This window comes from Fusarium mangiferae (genome assembly GCF_900044065.1).
Source record: "Fusarium mangiferae strain MRC7560 genome assembly, contig: FMAN_scaffold003, whole genome shotgun sequence".
In the NCBI taxonomy this organism is placed as follows: domain Eukaryota; kingdom Fungi; phylum Ascomycota; class Sordariomycetes; order Hypocreales; family Nectriaceae; genus Fusarium; species Fusarium mangiferae.
The window spans coordinates 1784860-1802170 of NW_024573923.1; the positions used below are offsets into that span (position 1 = coordinate 1784860).

Below are 17311 nucleotides of genomic sequence, written 5' to 3' on the forward strand. Positions count from 1 at the left end.
AGTTACTCTGTACGATCCAATGCGATACGAGCGACTGACTCGGCTAATTTGCTAGTGTACTCCAGTCAATGCAGTATCTTGCATCTTACTCAGATCCAGCTGTGACAAGACTCGATTGCATTTACACCGACCGTTGTTCACCGTTACTCCCGCAGTCACATCGCATCGCATAGGATCACTGCTCGTTCAGCAATTACACCTCAAGACACTGCGACTCGGTGCATCACACTCGTTTTATTCTTCGCTACCGGTGCATTCTGCGATGTGCTGTTGAACCCAATCCGATCCAATCCAAATAACCACACCGAATCCTCTGAGAAGCTCCATCACTGAAGCTACTGTACCTACTAACTAGGTAGTCAGACTGGGATCTCTTATTAGTGTCGATACGATAAAGCCAAAAAAGAAAACTGCACCATCACTGCCCTGCTTCACTGCGGATTCTCTCATCATCATCCACCCACCACGACGGGAAATTCTAACCTATTTCTGGCACCATCATCGCGTTGCATCGTATCAACCATCCCGTATACCTGCCAACGTTCGCCCAATCCTCATATACGGTGCTGCCACACCCATCGCCCTGTCACGATCCCCGATATTCCATTCCGCCTACTATATTCTGACTCTGCGCCACATTTCCAGCTGAACAGTTGCGCCCGTGGTTGGCTTGGCCTTGGTACCCTGGAGAACGTCTGTATACCCTCCCTTGCCAAGGTGGAAAACTCGGGTCGTTTGTGGCGTCAAAGCAAACTTCTCGTTCCTGCGACTCTGGGCAGAAGAGGCGGAGTGGGCGAATGAGAAGGGGAAAAGAGGGAAGGGCGGGAAACCACACAACACCAAAGCATTTGCTATCACGGCAGTTTGAGCCTCGTGATTGCGACCCTCCACGAGAGTTACTGCCCCTCACCCTCCACTTCGCGATAACCGGCATAAGCGGCACCCTTCTCAGAAGTCGCCGATTGCGACGTTGCTCAAGCTGGCTTCATCACGCTCACCCTTCGGCTCTTCGAGCTCGTTTAGCGATCGCCCTTCCCGTGCATTTCATACCAGACAACGGTCTTCTGTCAGCCATATCGTGATCAACCCTGGCTTGCTATCCTCCGATCCCCAGAGGCCACAGCAGCCTCACAGCAGTCCCTTATCTCCAGTTCCAGGTACGTACAGCCGATAGTGACGCTCTCCAGTTGTCTTGTCAATGTCTCAGCTCTCATACCTTGAGGCTTCTTGGCGGATTCCCTTATTAGACCATCAATATTTTTGGACTGCTATCCTCCCCACTGTCTCTTTTTATACATACTCTTGTGCCCGCCATTGCGCCTTGATTTCTGCATGGCCTCAGCCTTAACTCGCTCTTGATCATCCTCCCTTCTCCCTCTTCTTTTTTTTTTTAGATATATTATAGACACATCTTGCTTGTCTTTGACTTCCATGGACCGTCAACTACAGTCAACCCAACGTTAGTTCGCGGGCTAATCTCCGAGCCCGCCTCCTACAGATACCCCAGGTCCTTCCATGACCCTTTCGCGAAGCCCTTCACCTGTTCCCGGCGGTGGCTGGTCAAGTCCAGGCTTGAGCCTTGACAGTGGGAGGTCGACTCCAGCGAACGTGAGCGGTGGCCCTGTTGTATGGGAATCGGCCAAGATGCGACCTCACAACTCGAGCACATTTTCTTCGTTTTCGACTCAAAACAAGGGTTTCTTCAGCAGGCATATGCGGCGACTATCGAGCAGTCTCCCGCAGTTTAATGGGCAGCGTGAGACTTGGAAGGAAAAACATGGACGGGGGCCAAGATGGATTCGAAAGGTACCACTCGCCGGTAGAGTTCGATCGATATATGGGCGAATGGGTAGAAGACTAAAGATGTTTCTACTGTTTACGCTGGTAGCGATACTCTGCTATACCATTTTCTACACAACCCGTAAGTTGCCCCTGGCTTATCTTAGGTCTTGGGCTATGACTGATCATTTGCAGCTCTTGTATATTACTGGAGAAGATCGTTCGGTGGCGGAAACAAGTTTGTCATTATCTTGGGCGCAAATGTTGGAGGTGGTGTCATGGAGTGGAAGGGTGCCAGAGAATGGGCTATCGAGCGAGACAGCGTGCGAAACAAGCGAAAGTACGTCAACCGATGGGGCTACGACTTGGAAATTGTGGACATGAGCACCAAGAAGAAGTATGCGCACGAGTGGCGGGAGAGCTGGGAGAAAGTCGACTTTATTCGGTCGACCTTGAGGAAGTATCCCAAGGCTGAATGGTAAGCTGACCCTGGCTGTGTGTATGGAATAAAAGACTAAGCTCGATGTCAGGGTTTGGTGGCTGGACTTGAACACATTCGTCATGGAGCCCTCAGTATCACTTCAAGACCACATCTTCAACCACCTGCAGACAGAAGTCGAGCGCGACATCAACTACTTCAACCCTCGCAACATATCGCACCCTTTCACCCATCATTATCTGGATGAGGTCTCGCGAAGCCCTGTTGGAGATGGCAAGGCCAACTCGATCAACATGATCATGACACAGGATTGCGCCGGCTTCAACCTGGGATCCTTCTTCATGCGGCGCAGCGACTGGACGGACAGACTGCTCGACGTTTGGTGGGATCCTGTCACATATGAGCAGAAGCACATGCAGTGGGAACACAAAGAGCAAGATGCGCTGGATCAGCTATATCAATCGCAGCCATGGGTGCGCAAGCATGTCGGCTTCCTACACCAACGCAAGATCAACAGTTTCCCACCTGGGGCTTGCAACCCAGACGGCGGTCCCAAGGATAAGCATATCCACTACGAGGAGAACCAGCGCGATTTCCTGGTCAACATGGCAGGGTGCGAATGGGGCCGAGACTGTTGGGGCGAGATGTACTATTACCGTGAGTTCAGTTACTGGCTCAACCGAAACCCATGGGAACGCTTTAAGGAGGATCTCATTGCGGTCATCTGGTTCAAGCTCACCGGCAAGAAGGTCAAGTTGTGAAGAGCACTTGAATGAAGCTGTGGGATGAATGAAGCGACGATTTGGTTGATTGTTTGTTGGGATATAGACGCATCAGCTCGGCGAGACGATATACGGGAAACGGACACGGACACGAGAAACAGTCTAATGGTATGACTGTGCTGATGCTTGCCACGGAGTTCTGTACATGATTTGCACTTTTTCTTTTCCCGACTGCATATACCCACTTAGACGAGGCATTAGAAAGAGGATCGCGACAGGCGAGAGATGGGAAGGGAAAATCTCGGCTGCATATGGCACGGAGAGGTTTGAATTCGGAAGCATCGCCTGCTTACCGAACAGTCATGGTATGAAATGAGAGGAGATGGAGAGTGTTTTATAGATATGAAAAGGTTGCTAGGCTGTGGAGGAGGATGTATGTAGAGTTTCATGTGGCTGTCAATTAGAAAGAACATATATAGTCATACTATGTACAGAACAGTTCATACCCGAACAGCTGGGATTGCGATCGGTCCGAAAGAAAGGATTAGCCATCTACGGGGGGGATTTATCTGATACTGATAGGCGGTACTTATTGTGAAGATGCATGGAGTGAAACTGTTTTATGTCGAATGAGTGAGATCCTCCGGAAGTGATGGATGGTTATTAGGCAAGGATAATCCCAGACACAGATCAAGCTGATACAATATGCGTAGCGAGACCACATACAATCAGGGGAAATATCACGACATTCTAAAAGTCTAAAAAGATGGAGGTTGTCAGGGTGGGTGGCCCTGGCAGCCTGGACCTTGAGAAGAGCGTCGATCTTGTTCGTCTATTCTATAGAGCCGAGATCATAACTGCCGGGATGCGATGTGAGTTCGGGACCACGGCACGGAAGAATAGACGAGGAGTTGATTCTCCGCCCGTTGAAGCAGACTAACCTCGTCAGGAAAGTACAGATACGATGTGTACATAAGTTTCAGGAGTAGCAGATTTTTATCGAATTTGAAGGTTCAAGTGGAAATGCTGGAGTATCGTAGATGATGGGAGAGAAAGGAGGTGGCAGAAAGGTTCTGCGGTGAGGTCAGCAGCGTGAGCACATATGTGTGTGAGTGTCCAAAAGAGGAACTACTGTAGGTACTAGGTAGGTAGGTAGGTAGGTAGGTAGTAGGTAGGGAGAAGGGATAGAAAGGTCTAGTCTTGCTTCCATTCCTGAGACCATGTTTCAGAATAGGTCATTGTTTGCATGAGTGTGGCGGCGGCTGGATAACGCGCGTCGAGGCTAAGTGACTGAAATGTCTTGGTAAGGAATGAATTCAGCCTAGCTTAAATATGAGCGATTCAAGACGGGGGTTCAGGATCAGGTTATTTGGGGTGAGTTGGGCTATGTATGTATGTAAGTGTGTGATTTATATGCCGAGTGCTTTGTTTGGATATTCTTTGTTCTTGCTTGCTTGCTTGTTTGCTTGTTGGATTGGGCTTTCAACTCCCCTACCTCCTAAAGTTATGGATGGATGGCATCAGGTGGAGAGACAGGGAAGGAAACGAGTTGAGCGCGCGGCTATATGTACAGTTACTTGTAGAAGCGCTGTTATGGATACCAAGGTCTGGGTCCCTGATAGACTGGCACATGTATAGCAGTATATGTATGATTCACGAATTCAAGAACAATAGCATTCGCATGGTCAATCAATGTATTACAATAGAGAATTCCAGCAAACAAATACAACCTACCTACCTAGGTACCCAGCTGAGCGGGAATGTTTCTGTTTCGTCGTCAGCTGTTTCTCATCCCATCTGAGCCCTCCAGCTCCATTGACGACCTACTTACTCACTAAACACTACCCCCCTCCCCCCCTGCCACGCACATCCAGTCACTCCACTGTCAGATAGCGTGCTCTCTAGTGGATGCAAACCCCTGAACCCGCTCGTCTACTTGACGTGGGCCTATCACAGGCCTCGACATATCCGTCTCCCTGCCTGAACCGGCCATGTCCAGGCGCGCCAAGCCGTATATGGTTCCGCTAAGCTTTTTCTCCGTTGGAGTGATTGGCCTTGGCCCTCTCTGAATCGGAACTGTCAAGCTACGCATTAGAGCCTCTGGACAAAAGTGGTTGTGGGAGATTCTATTGGCGGCACTCTATGATATGAAGAGTCCTGGCTTGTTCAAGGCCCCCCTTGGCTATTGTTTCGGAATCTTTAGCATGCACGAGCACTGGCACTAGCATCCATCAGATCTCTCTGAGCATGAACTGATAGAAGCAAGCAGCAAGCAACACAGCGCGCCCAAGGCCCCAAACGAGACAAGGGGTGGGAGAGCAACAAAGAAACATGGCTAGTCTCGTTTCTCAAAATAGCTTGGCGTTCGAAAGGAGAGGCTGTAAGACATTCCGGTCCATATCAGAGACATAAACTTATACATAGCTCCCGCATTCCCTCCTCTCCTTGGAAGCCCTTCCTTTTACTAGACCATAACCAACCTCACTCTTTTTTTTTTCGTTCTCTCTCTTTCTCTCATTCTGTCTCTCTCTTTGTACTTTCCTTTGACTTGGCTTCTTCCGTCTTCAGTGTCTGGTTACTCTGAGGCTGAGCTGTTCTTGGAAACTTGGAGAAGACACATCCACTCCTTGACTTCTTTCTTGGCTGCATTCGTCGCCATCACCGTTCAATCCTTTCGGTAGCTGGCTGACCGTCCTTGTTTTATCATTCTCTTCCATCCACTCTCTTTTGCCTTGCCTTGCCTTGGTTTCGTTGCTGGTTTCCTATTGACTAGGAGCAGTAATTATATCGCTGGACTACCTAACCTTACCTACCTCCTTGGCAACGTCAGTGTCAGAGCTATTGTCACTCACTTCAATAGCCTCCCCCTCCAGCCCTCCCTCCACTTTTGGCTGGGGATTCTCTCGTTCAGACAATAGGTGATGAATGGTAGTTCACGGATCCATTGTTATAAATCGTTTGTTCATTGCACTCGACCTTCTCGGGGCATCAGCCTCGCTCTGGTACAACGTCTGTCTCTGTGAACGACTTGATCGCGTTCTCTCCTTCACACTCGAAAACTTCAGCTTCAAATCAGAATCGATCTTGCGAATCATTGACTAGAAACAACACACCTCTTCTTGTCTTAATTCTTCTTCTCCAAAGACTCCTCCCCTCTCAGAAGCAATGCATTCCTCCATCCTCGCGCTGGGCCTCACGGCCTTGTTCAACGGTGCGTTTGCACAGAACAACTCGTACTCTCAGTACTCCCTCAAGACCACATACGACTCTTCCAACTTTTTCGAGGCCTTTGAGTTCTTCAATGAAGAAGATCCCACACACGGCTTTGTCGACTACGTCGACGCCGACGCCGCCAACTCTGAGGGTTTGGCTGGCTATGTCGATGGTGCTGTCTACATGGGCGTAGACTACCAGACAAAGAACCCCTCCAACGGCCGAAGGTCTGTCCGCGTCACCTCTCACGACGCCTTCACTCACGGTCTCTTCGTCGCCGATATTGCCCATATGCCTGGCAGCATCCCCGGTGTCTGGCCCGCATACTGGATGTTCGGTCCCAACTGGCCAACCTCTGGCGAGATTGATATCCTCGAGGGTGTCAACACTCAGACCGAGAACAAGATCAGTCTCCACACTGGACCTGGCTGCAGCATCACCAACGATGGCACCACCCAGGGCACCACCCTCGAGTCCGAAGACTGCGATTCTGCTGGTGCCGCCGCCGGCTGTGGCCAGAACACCTCAGACAACCAGAACTACGGCGATGGCTTCAATGACATCGGCGGCGGAGTCTACGCCACTGAGTGGACATCCGACCACATTGCTGTATGGTTCTTCCACCGTGGTCGCATCCCGCAAGATATCCAGTCCGGCAGCCCAACCCCTTCATCCTGGGGTCCTCCCGCTGCCAAGTTCAACGGCGGTAAAGGCTGCAACATCGACGATCACTTCAAGGAGAACAACATCGTCTTTGATACCACTTTCTGCGGTGATTGGGCTGGCTCCCCCGATGTCTGGGGCAAGAACCCAGAGACCTCGTCTTTGGGAGACTGCAAGGACTATGTTGCCAACAACCCGGCCGACTTCAAGAACGCCTACTGGCTTGTAAACAGTATCAAGGTTTACGTCCAGGGAGGCTCGTACGGCGGCGGTGGTGGTGGTGGCGGTAACGGAACCACCGGTGGCGGCAACTCTGGCAGCGGTAACAGCGGTAGTGGTAACAGTGGTAACGGCAACTCTGGCAATGGCAACTCTGGCAACGGCAACTCTGGCAACGGCAACTCTGGCAACGGCAACTCCGGTAACGGAAACTCGGGTAATGGAAACTCGGGCAACGGAAACAGTGGCAATGGCAACAGTGGTAACGGCCAGAGCGGAAACGGTGATGGCCAGACCAACCCACCCAGCAGCACTCAGCCAGGACAAGGCACCCAAAACGGTGACGGATACTCTCCTGACAGTCAACAAGGCCAAGACCAAGGCAACAGCTATTCCCCTGAGCAGCAGCAAGGCCAAGGCGGTGGCTACAGCACTGGCCAAAGTTACGATAGTGGCCAGTACCATGGCCCCGGAGCCTACAAGACTAGCAAGCCCCAATCAAGCAGCACCACAAGCTGGGACGGAAACGGTTGGCGAGTCGGGTCCAAGCGATCCGTCATCTCGAAGCGATATCTTGCATGAGCAGGTCGAGCTTCTTACCTTAACAAACATATGAGATACCCCCAGACACAACAAGGAAAGACATGGGTCGGCGGTGGCGGCTGTTTTTTACATGACATTTTAACAGATACTGAACATCTGTCAAAGCATTTTCGATTCTAGATTTCTTATGTCAACCTTTACTCTTCTCAGTACATACATATATATAGTCATCTCTTGGCTACAAGTGGTTGATGACCATGCGAGCATATGAAGTATTTAGCAATGCAAGTCTTACGAGCCTACTTTGGGCGTTTTCTGCCGTGTGAGTGCTGAACGTGGATAGATCACCAGGGGGGGGGCAGTTTTGAGAAGGGGAATGCTGATGATGTTGAAAGGCGTTGAGATTGCCCCTGTTTCTTAGTCATATTGATCGACGTTAGCGGTGTTGGGGATGGAAACACCAAACCCGATATGGCCAGGTTTTTACCTCTTCTTGTGATTGGCATAATGAATGACTGTAGACATAACATTGGATGGATGGATGGGCGGATGTTACTTTCGTCTACATATCGTGTTAGGAATAACATTGAATTCCATGACACATCAGTAGAGTTGAATGAGCAGTTGTCACGTTGTTCAACAGTCGTTATCCTCACTTGGGCCTTTGGGTTGATCCTAAACGTTATGCTAACTCAACATGGCATGCATGTTCATCATACTCGAAGCGGGTCTAATAACCAACAGCTACGCCTGATTATTAAACTGTCGGACAAGTTTGATAATTCTCCCTGAAACTCACGATGATTCAGTCTCATCAGATATTCGTTGCTCTCAACAGTTTTGTTGTTGTTGTTTTGTGATTTAAACCAGAGGTTTCCATCCATCATTCATCATTCATCATTCATCAAACAATTCAATTGAGCTCTCTCTTCATCACAGTACGACTCCCTCCCTATCAACCACAATGGAGTCCTTTCTCGGTCTCGATCTCACAAGGAACTATTCCTTCTTCACAGTATGACCCTTCTCCCCCTCTCCTCCCCTCGTGATCAATGACATCTCAACTTAATGCATCCTACAGGTCCCAGCTGCATTCTTCATCATCACGTTCCCTCACGCCTACACCATCACCGCAGGTGCCAAAGGGACCTACGACAACTGTAACCCTCGCTCTCACAAGGACAGAATCGCCAGTTGCCAGACTCTTGATAAATCTGTAGGTTTGGTTGTCTGATTGTCCATCTCTCGCCCACAACTCCCACTGACGATCCCAGCATAAACAATTCCTCCTCCGTGCAAAAGCTGCCACAGAAAACGGCCTCGAAACTATCGGTTGCTATGCCGCAGGCATCTTGGCCGCAAACTTCGCAGCTGTACCAGCGCCAACAATCAATATCCTTGGTCTCGGTTATGTTGTGAGCCGTCTCCTGTACAACATCGCTTACCTGTGGTTGCAGGATAATCCCCGACTATCACGGGTACGCAGTTTAGTTTGGGTAACCAGCATCGGAGTGATTATGTCGTTGTGGGTGAAGGCTGGAAACAAGATGCTATCCATGTAGAAAGAGAGCCACCTGAAGGTCGGTGTGTACCTAAATAGTCACCAGAGACTGTTGGCTTTCAGTCTTCTGAAGTACAGAACTCCGGATTCCCGCCTGGTCTCACACTTCTCGGTCACTTTATTCGCCTTGTGCAATTCTTTGCCTCGGGTATAGTAGGAGGAAATCGCATCTGCCGATTCCTTACGCGGCTCTTCGCCTACTGCACCTGTTCTCTGTTGTTCTAGTCCAGATGAAACCCAGCTGCAGTATCATGTGAGTGTTGTATACCACCATCTGCAACGCAAACAAGTACCTGTTGGTTGAATCGAGTACAGGGAAGCCTTCTCGAATGTAGCACTTGTTTGACCATGGTTCTCTATAAAGATCCCCTCCTCTCGTGGAAACTTTGACAACCCAAAGTATTGACCCAAATTCGACACAGAAGCTTCACAACTTTCGAAATGTTTCCCATCAGCTATCTCGTCTTACTCTTCACCTCAACAGCCCTGGCTCTCCCTCACAACCCAGAGCCTTGCAACACGGATGCCCCTGCCGTCACAGCTGCTCCCAAAGAGTCATTCGACTGTGATTACAGCTACTGTGGCGAGGACGACCATGTCTTGTGGTGCTTTCGCTTCGTCCCTTTCACCACCATCAATCCTACCCTTGGTCCTCTTCCTGGCGAGACAAGGATCTCTATCGGCACGTGTGGTCCCAAGTCAGCAGGCCCGAACCCAATGGATTGATTTCGGGGCGAAGGCTCCGCTACGGATGTTGTGCGTCATGGTGGTGGTGGATGGGTAGGCTTGGGTATTTTGAGCGATGTGTATCAGATGAAGACGAGCTGAGGAACGAATGTGGTGTCTTGGTCTAAGCTTAAACATGAAACTGTGGTTCTAGCATCCAACCTATATCCCAGCATTATACCTAGGGCTTCTAGCATTAGGCACTTGTCAAATTAACTAAAAGAAAATCGGGATTCCATCCCTCCATATGCTCCTAGGCTTGGTAAATAGAGCCAAATGCCAATCCAAATGATTTACCCTACGCCTTCCCATGCTTCGTTCAAGGGCGTGTACCTCTCTCTCTCTCTCTCTCTCTCTCTCTGTGAGTGTGTGTATTGATGCTCTCAGTGCATTTCGGCGCCTCCGAAACTCTTGTGTCGTGTCAGTGTGGCCCGGGCCTGGGTTGCTCTGGGAAGCTGGTCTTTGGTAGACTTGCGCCGGCTGAGGGGTCGGCGTTCTGGGACCTCTTCTGTCCCACTCCGACCCTGTTCGGCTTCGATCATAACATCAGCTGGCATAGAAGCATCATCTTTGATCTTGGCGACGAAGAATGACGCGATCAGGACACAAGCTCCACCAAGAGCGAACACAATAGAAATACTGTGGTCTCCCGGTGTGCCTCTGGGCTTCTGCCAGAGCTTGAAGATGATACTGGAACCAACAGTAGCAATGATTTGAGGTGCCGCAATCGCCATGTTGTGGATGCCGAGGATTACTCCAGCCTGGTCGATTTCTTCCTCCTCGTCATCTGCGGTTCCGTTATTGTTTGCTCTGGCGGCCGCCAATCGTGTCTTTTGAGCTCGTATCAGGGCATCTCTCCGGCTGATCTCGGCACTGATGATGGCCCATGGAGCCCACAGCGTCATCGCCCAGGTGATACCAACAAGACCAACAAGCACGGTGGCCGCCTTTACGGTCCGGACGAAAAGCGTGGCGAACATGCACCCAGCAAAAAGAAGGAGGGACAGGAACCAAGCACGCTTGAGAGTCAGGCCAGGAATGGCCAGCTTGTCTAACCACGAGGGCTTCTCATCCTCATCCGAGTCATAGTACCCTGCAGGGCTCTCTCCCGGAATACCGGTGACTGGCTGGCTATCGTACGTTGGAGCAATGAAAAATGGAAGGAATACATTTGTGAGCAAGCTCACGATCGAGTTGATGAGAAGTGCAAAGGTACCTATACGGGTCGCTTGCTCATACAGTTTGTTGAGCTGTTCCGGGGACATGTGGGGATTCGCTTGGAGGTATGGCTCGACATAGATCTCTCCGATGTATGAGGACGTATAGAACAACAGAGGGAAGAAGCCGACCCAGGCGCAGAACTGGACCTCGCATACCCTCTTGATCTGAGGCGGTAGGCGTTTGATCGACTTGAAAATAGTGAAGAAGAAGGAGAAAACGCCTTGTTGCTCTTTCTTGGCCGGGCCGTCAAGTCGGGGATCCCTCTCCTTGATAAAGGCGGTGCTCACAAACACAGTCAATGCAAGGGCAAAACATGCGATAGCACAGAGGATCTGGAATTGCGTCTTCCCAAGGAAGCCAAGGTGACGGGTCAGGTCGACATACCCAGCAATGTATCCAACGATGTTACCGAATCCGGTGATCCGACTGGCCATGGCATTGGCAGACTCTTGCTGATGAGCTGGCGCACAGTCGACGATGAATGCACGAATGGACGCCTGGACGGTGTTGATGGCGAAATCGAGCACGTAAACGCCGATGACTGCGACCACAATAGTTGTTGTTTTCACATCTTTAGACTCTGTGTCAAAACCCATGAGTCCAGCAGCAGCACCGACAATCTCTTTGGCCCAGGCAAGAAACAACAGGGAGAGGATGGTGGCAATAGATCCCCCGATCATGAACGGTTTTCTCTTACCCATGGGCAGACGGCAATTGTCGCTGAGCATACCCACATATGGCTGAACAAGGGTGCCGGTCAAGGGTCCAGCAATCCAGACGAGAGCCATGAGAGATTTGCTCAAGCCAAGAGATAGAAGATATGGTGATCCGTTTGAAAGCTCAACAGACCATGCGATCTGGAGACCACCGATGCTGATGGTCAATATGAGCAAATACCATATGCTCTTTGTGACCTGTGAATCGTCCGCTTCCCTATGTACATTGTTGGCGTCATTGTTTAGTAGAGGTGATTGTTCGTCGTAGCCTTGTGTGTTGGCTCCTTGAGCGATAGACTGGATGCCTCCGGTTCTTCGTGTATTGGAGGATGAGGGAGAGGCTGCTAGCCCACCACCCCCAGTGTCTTCCGCGCCCATCACAGCGGCGTTAGACAAGGAGTTATTGTAACAAATTTGACAATCTGGAATCTGGAGGAGACACTCGATGCTTTAAGGACGTTGCTATCTAGCTGCCGTAGGTAGGAGTCCGGATGCGGGGAGTGTGTAAAATGCGAACTCAGACAATTGCAACACGGCAGTTGTGTTGCTAACAGACGAAGACGGTGGCAGGGGCTGTATCCGTCGGCGACCTGGGTATCTGAGAATGGTTATTACAAGCAAGCAAGATAAAGGCGCTGAGGGGCCGATCTCGTGCAGACACGAGACAATGTGACAAAAAGCAAAGAAAGGAAACGGTGGACTTCAGAAGACAGTCGAGGAGACGGTAGGTAAGGTAGACAAGGTTCTTGCTTCAGTGAGTTACCTTGGGTTGAGCTGGCAGGATCAATAAATGTCCGTTGAATATGAAACTATCCGTATCATGTGGTCAAATCAAGAACTCACGCGACCGAAGCTGCGCCTGTCGCAGGCAGGCCTCAGAGTCAGGAGTCGGGCGTGGCAGGTAAAGAGAGGTCGGGAACCGTGCTGTCAGAGTGTGAAAGAGGTGCGTCACTGGGCCCGCCTCCAATAGATCGTGACGTTAATCATCAATTTACTGATCGAGGCCCCCGTTCCTGGTTCAAATCGCTGTCTGGGGCTTGCAGCGCGCTATGTCATTGGTCACGGCACATGTCCAGGTGGTACTGACCACTGATGTCCCCTGTAGCTGCCCCATTCGCTGGTGCTTCTTCTGTGGAACTTACCCTGTATATAGATTTCACTGCATCAAAAATGACGGTTAAAATCGAAGACATGCAGCAATTTGAGCACGTCGAGGACCTTTTTGTCCGTGTCTCGAACTAATATTTACTGCACATGGTGATGTGACGCTTAAAGTCGAAGCGGTCAGTAGGATATTTCTGTTGAAACTGAGCCTAATAAGCTGGCTGTGTGTAACCCATCAGCTTTTAACTCCGCTTGGGATAATGTATGACGACGTTGGTCCAAAAAATGTCCGTAAATCACGATGGTCGTTCGCACTAGCTCCTAGCATAAGCGGTACTCTTTTACCAGGACAGGAGCCTTAACAGACGTTATCGAGTAGCTTTATGCTAATGCTCTGTATCTTATCATACATACCTACCTACTACTTATCCTATCAAATCGTTGTTCTGTTGTAATCGATAAATAGGACTTTCGGCAGTACGTTAAACCGAGTCCCAAGGTAGAATACCAGAAATAGGTAAGTAACTATCCACGTCAATACATCATAGATGCCTCAGGCTATTGTTATGAGCAACAGGAATGCCTGCAGCTTGGCAAAAGTAAACCCTGAACATCCCATGTCACCGAGAACAGCGACAACCACCATGATGCAACCAGATATTTCCAGATGTACTGGTCACGATATCTTCCCCCATGCACTATGTACGCCTGTCAAGACAAGAACAACAAGCAGGAATCACCTCGCCACAGGACGGAGTTACGCCGAACAAAGTCGAAGCGAGAAGTGGACCAGAGGGGGGATAAGACTTGGCGAGACTCAGAGATGGTCCACTAAGACGATAATCAGCGAATAGCACCGGCTCAACCTGAGCCTGAACGGCTGTCGACGGGTTCAATTCACAAGGTCGATGTTATCCCCACACGCCAAGACCAGGCGCCATTATCTCTTAATTATGTACTATGTATCATCGCCAACTCCGGTAGCCAAGAAGTGAACATACGAGAAGGAAAACGACACAGAGAGAGAAAAAAAAAAGAGAGAAAAATTGCACAGAGGCAAGTCAAGTTTAGCCGCCTCAATCAAAGCCTCTCCACCAACCATCAGAAGAAGGTGTCATGTTCGATAATCTCAAACCTCAAGCAATTATCCGCGCTGCTAACAGGATGCCAAGTCCGGCGCCGAGAGCGGGTGGCGAATGAGACCTGTTGTGGGCTGCAACGGGAGCCAACGGGAACGGCGATAGTTGAGTGCCTTGAGGTTAGAGGTCAAGACCGCGACAAACACCGGTCCGGTCTCTGCCGAATTCCGTCCTGCCCTGCCCGTAATGGTTGCAGAAACGGAAGAAGCAAACAGTGGAAAAACGTTGAGTTTTTTTATACCTGCCAGCCAGAGAGATTCAGTAATTGACTTGCCGGTCGGTTTATTAGCAGTCCTGCAAAGTTGCAAACTCTGTTGACAGCCCCAACGGCTCCAACTGTCGCGCGACCGGCTACCAAAGACAGATGGGGAATTTGGCTGATCTCGTTCACAAGTATTAACCGAGCAAGGGCCGATTCCTCAGTACGTAATTCGCATTGGGTGGTTCGAGCGTGAAGAAGGATCTCCGTGCAAGGATAATGTGCATCAACGTGCTCAGTCTTGGCAGAGTGTAGCATTCATCAGAGACTTCATCAGACTGCAGATTGCTCGGTGCCTGGAAGTGGAAGCTAGCCATTAAATTGGATGTCACTATATGTACCTGTCCTAGAGTCGTGGATCTCAGGCTTCTCAGCAACCTGAGCCCAGGAGCTCATAATGGGGTGAGTTCAACGGACTCAGCTCGGCGTTACCTTCTAACAACGACGCTACCTAATGACTTGCCACGCAGAGTCTAGCCTGTCGGTCTGTTCACGACCCCGTCTAAACCCCAAGAAGCCCCAACAATACTAGTGGGCGAGTGGGCATAGAGTGGATGACATCGTGCGGGGCCCTCCACGGCTCGACTTTGTCGCCGACCCCGTGTTTTTAGATTCAAGCTGGAGTCTAAATGAAGTACTGGTGGTGTCGAAAACGGCCAATGTTACACCATGCATGAGGCCCGTTACTGTCCTGCGGGATTCGTTATTCAGATGAAAAGTCTGTTTTTAGAGGCACCGACGGTATGAGACAGGTACTATTAACGGCTGATACACGAGGCGCCTCACGATTCACCTAACTCCTGAACGCCATGTTTCCGCTGACTTCCACATCGACTACCGGACACATTCGGCTATGGTTATAGTTACATAGTATGGTGAAATGGGAGAAACAAGGCTCGCTATTGGATCCATTTTCTGTCAGCCAAGCCTGGGCCAGTCGACATGCACGAAACTCTGGTGCCTGCAATCGCAATCTCACTTGAGCACCCTTGTCACTGTCAGAGCGATCATGGAAATGATCACCGGCTAAAAGCCAAGAGGCAGGAAACAATCTTTCGCCCTCCTGCGGCCTGCCCCTTTGAGGCTGATAGTTTACCAATAGTGGCATAGGTGGTGTAGCCTCAACATGTGTCTACAACTCGTGGATCTGCAATGTTGCTTAAAACTGTTACTTCCGATCCATCCACCACGACATGGTTAACCGCGAGAGGGTTGCGAGGGCAGTAATGTACTCCTTGTACCAAAACCAACTCCCCGGTCCGACATTGCAGGGTTTCTCCATACAGTTGTTCTGGCCAACACTGACCTCATTGAGGGTCTGACCCCGTATAAGCCGCCGACTCCTCCGCTATTCTCCGCCCCCGACACCCTCTTGGGCTAATCACAGTGCGGCGTCTTCATGCCCAGGGGCTACCAGACCCAGAGGCAATCCAAAAGACGCCCCAATGTACCACTTGTACCCAGGGACCAGGGACCCCAAGACGGTTCCACCTCCACAACCAAGCCCAGGTTTTCCAAGGCGCCGCCGGAGAGTAGGACGTATTGGATGGATACAGGCCGAAACGACCGAAGGCTTTGAGGGGTTTTCCTATCTCCAGTCTCCAGGGATTTCCTTTAAATGTCCTGGCTGCTGCACTTGTCTCTTTCCATCTATTTATGATAAACGATCGCCAATACCATCTCCAGCACTTTCATAGTTGAGGATCCTGTCAATTCCAGCTCATTGCCTCGATCGTAACAACTCAACAACATATACTCATCATCGAGCTTACACCTTTCCCTATAACAACACACGAGACACCCTGCTTTACAGCCAACCACAACATATAATCCACAATGGCTATCCGAGAGCACTTCCGCCGCGCTGTGCGCTCCGACGCTTCAAGCACAAACATCGTCGACGCCAACACCCCAGGAAAGATCACAGCTACCATGACCAAGTCCAGCCAGAACAGTGACAAGTCCGACTCATCAAAATCATCACTCGTCAACAAGCTGTCCCGTACCTGGACGTGGGGGTCTAAGGACAAGGATGCCACCAAGGAGCGCAAGACCAAGAACAAGAAGGGAAAGAAGATCACCCACCCTAGCGAGAAGCCAATGACCGCACAGAATCTCCAGCACCAGGAGATGCTCTCTCACTTCGACTTTACCTTTGGTGCCTCGTGTCCTGAGCAAATCGAAGAGGACAATTTCATTGGCATCAGCCCTTGCTGCACCAGAGCCCCCAGCGTTGTTGACTTCTCACTGGAAGGCGACAGCGAAAGCGATGATCAGACTTCTTCGTCGTCTTCCTCCGTCAAATCATCGTAGACCGTTTCCTGAAATGGCAAGGTCTGTGATAGTGGATGGGCGGGCATGCGGGCACGCCTATTGTCGATAGCGGCGAATCTTGGAAGAGTTCTAGAACACCGGTTTCAACGTCTGCCACCAAAAGCCCGCAAACGTTACTGAGGCACACCAAATCAGCTACCTCCATTAGAAGATCCTCGCCTTGAGCGTTACATTTTATCCATCCGCCATCCTATCACGACTCTGGAAGCCGTCTCTGTTCACGACATATCACCGATCGAGTGATGCAACCATCTCAAAGATCATCCCCTGTTCCCACCCAAACAGGAACACTAGCTGACGATCTGAGCAACACCACCTCAGAACTTCCCCTTTAATCATTGCACTAGAGCATAACAACAAAAGACACCAAATAAAAGCAGTGCGCATTGGCTGTCTTTCTTATCGTCTTCTCCGACGACGGTGTCTCGGGCACCGAATGAAAACCGCATGAAATGATTTGAAATGCCACGACATGTGTGGCTTGGGATATAGCATATTGGATTTAGCGACTGTTTTGAGGAGTTTTGCATATCACTTTGGTCATGCACAGGGGAAATAGACCAAAAGGCGTTGAATTGAATAGACCAATAAAAGTCTACTTGTTTTACAAACAAACTTCCTCTCGTGTGTCATTTGAGGTCAAACTTCAGCCGCTGCTTTCAATAGGGCCAGT

At 50.2% G+C, this 17311-nt stretch overlaps 6 protein-coding genes across 6 annotated transcripts; 5 read left to right on the forward strand and 1 right to left on the reverse strand.

The window, feature by feature from the left end:
• Positions 1-1515: 1515 nt before the first annotated feature.
• On the forward strand, positions 1516-2979 carry FMAN_04537 (putative MNN10-subunit of mannosyltransferase complex; the record flags this gene model as incomplete). Its single annotated transcript, XM_041828744.1, has 3 exons — positions 1516-1921; positions 1975-2257; positions 2310-2979. The coding sequence occupies 3 exons, from the start codon at positions 1516-1518 to the stop codon at positions 2977-2979; spliced, it is 1359 nt and encodes a 452-aa protein (XP_041679576.1).
• A 3126-nt stretch (positions 2980-6105) lies between these two features.
• Positions 6106-7617, forward strand: FMAN_04536 (uncharacterized protein; the record flags this gene model as incomplete). Its single annotated transcript, XM_041828745.1, has 1 exon — positions 6106-7617. The coding sequence occupies one exon, from the start codon at positions 6106-6108 to the stop codon at positions 7615-7617; it is 1512 nt and encodes a 503-aa protein (XP_041679577.1).
• Positions 7618-8542: 925 nt separating this feature from the next.
• Positions 8543-9364, forward strand: FMAN_04535 (uncharacterized protein; the record flags this gene model as incomplete). Its single annotated transcript, XM_041828746.1, has 4 exons — positions 8543-8593; positions 8660-8794; positions 8853-9056; positions 9188-9364. The coding sequence occupies 4 exons, from the start codon at positions 8543-8545 to the stop codon at positions 9362-9364; spliced, it is 567 nt and encodes a 188-aa protein (XP_041679578.1).
• A 216-nt stretch (positions 9365-9580) lies between these two features.
• FMAN_04534 (uncharacterized protein) lies at positions 9581-9865 on the forward strand (the record flags this gene model as incomplete). The annotated part of the gene is made up of 1 exon (XM_041828747.1): positions 9581-9865. The coding sequence occupies one exon, from the start codon at positions 9581-9583 to the stop codon at positions 9863-9865; it is 285 nt and encodes a 94-aa protein (XP_041679579.1).
• A 383-nt stretch (positions 9866-10248) lies between these two features.
• Positions 10249-12180, reverse strand: FMAN_04533 (uncharacterized protein; the record flags this gene model as incomplete). Its single annotated transcript, XM_041828748.1, has 1 exon — positions 10249-12180. The coding sequence occupies one exon, from the start codon at positions 12178-12180 to the stop codon at positions 10249-10251; it is 1932 nt and encodes a 643-aa protein (XP_041679580.1).
• Positions 12181-16140: 3960 nt separating this feature from the next.
• FMAN_04532 (uncharacterized protein) lies at positions 16141-16617 on the forward strand (the record flags this gene model as incomplete). The annotated part of the gene is made up of 1 exon (XM_041828749.1): positions 16141-16617. One exon carries the CDS (start codon positions 16141-16143, stop codon positions 16615-16617), a length of 477 nt encoding a protein of 158 aa, XP_041679581.1.
• Between the last annotated feature and the right edge of the window lie 694 nt (positions 16618-17311).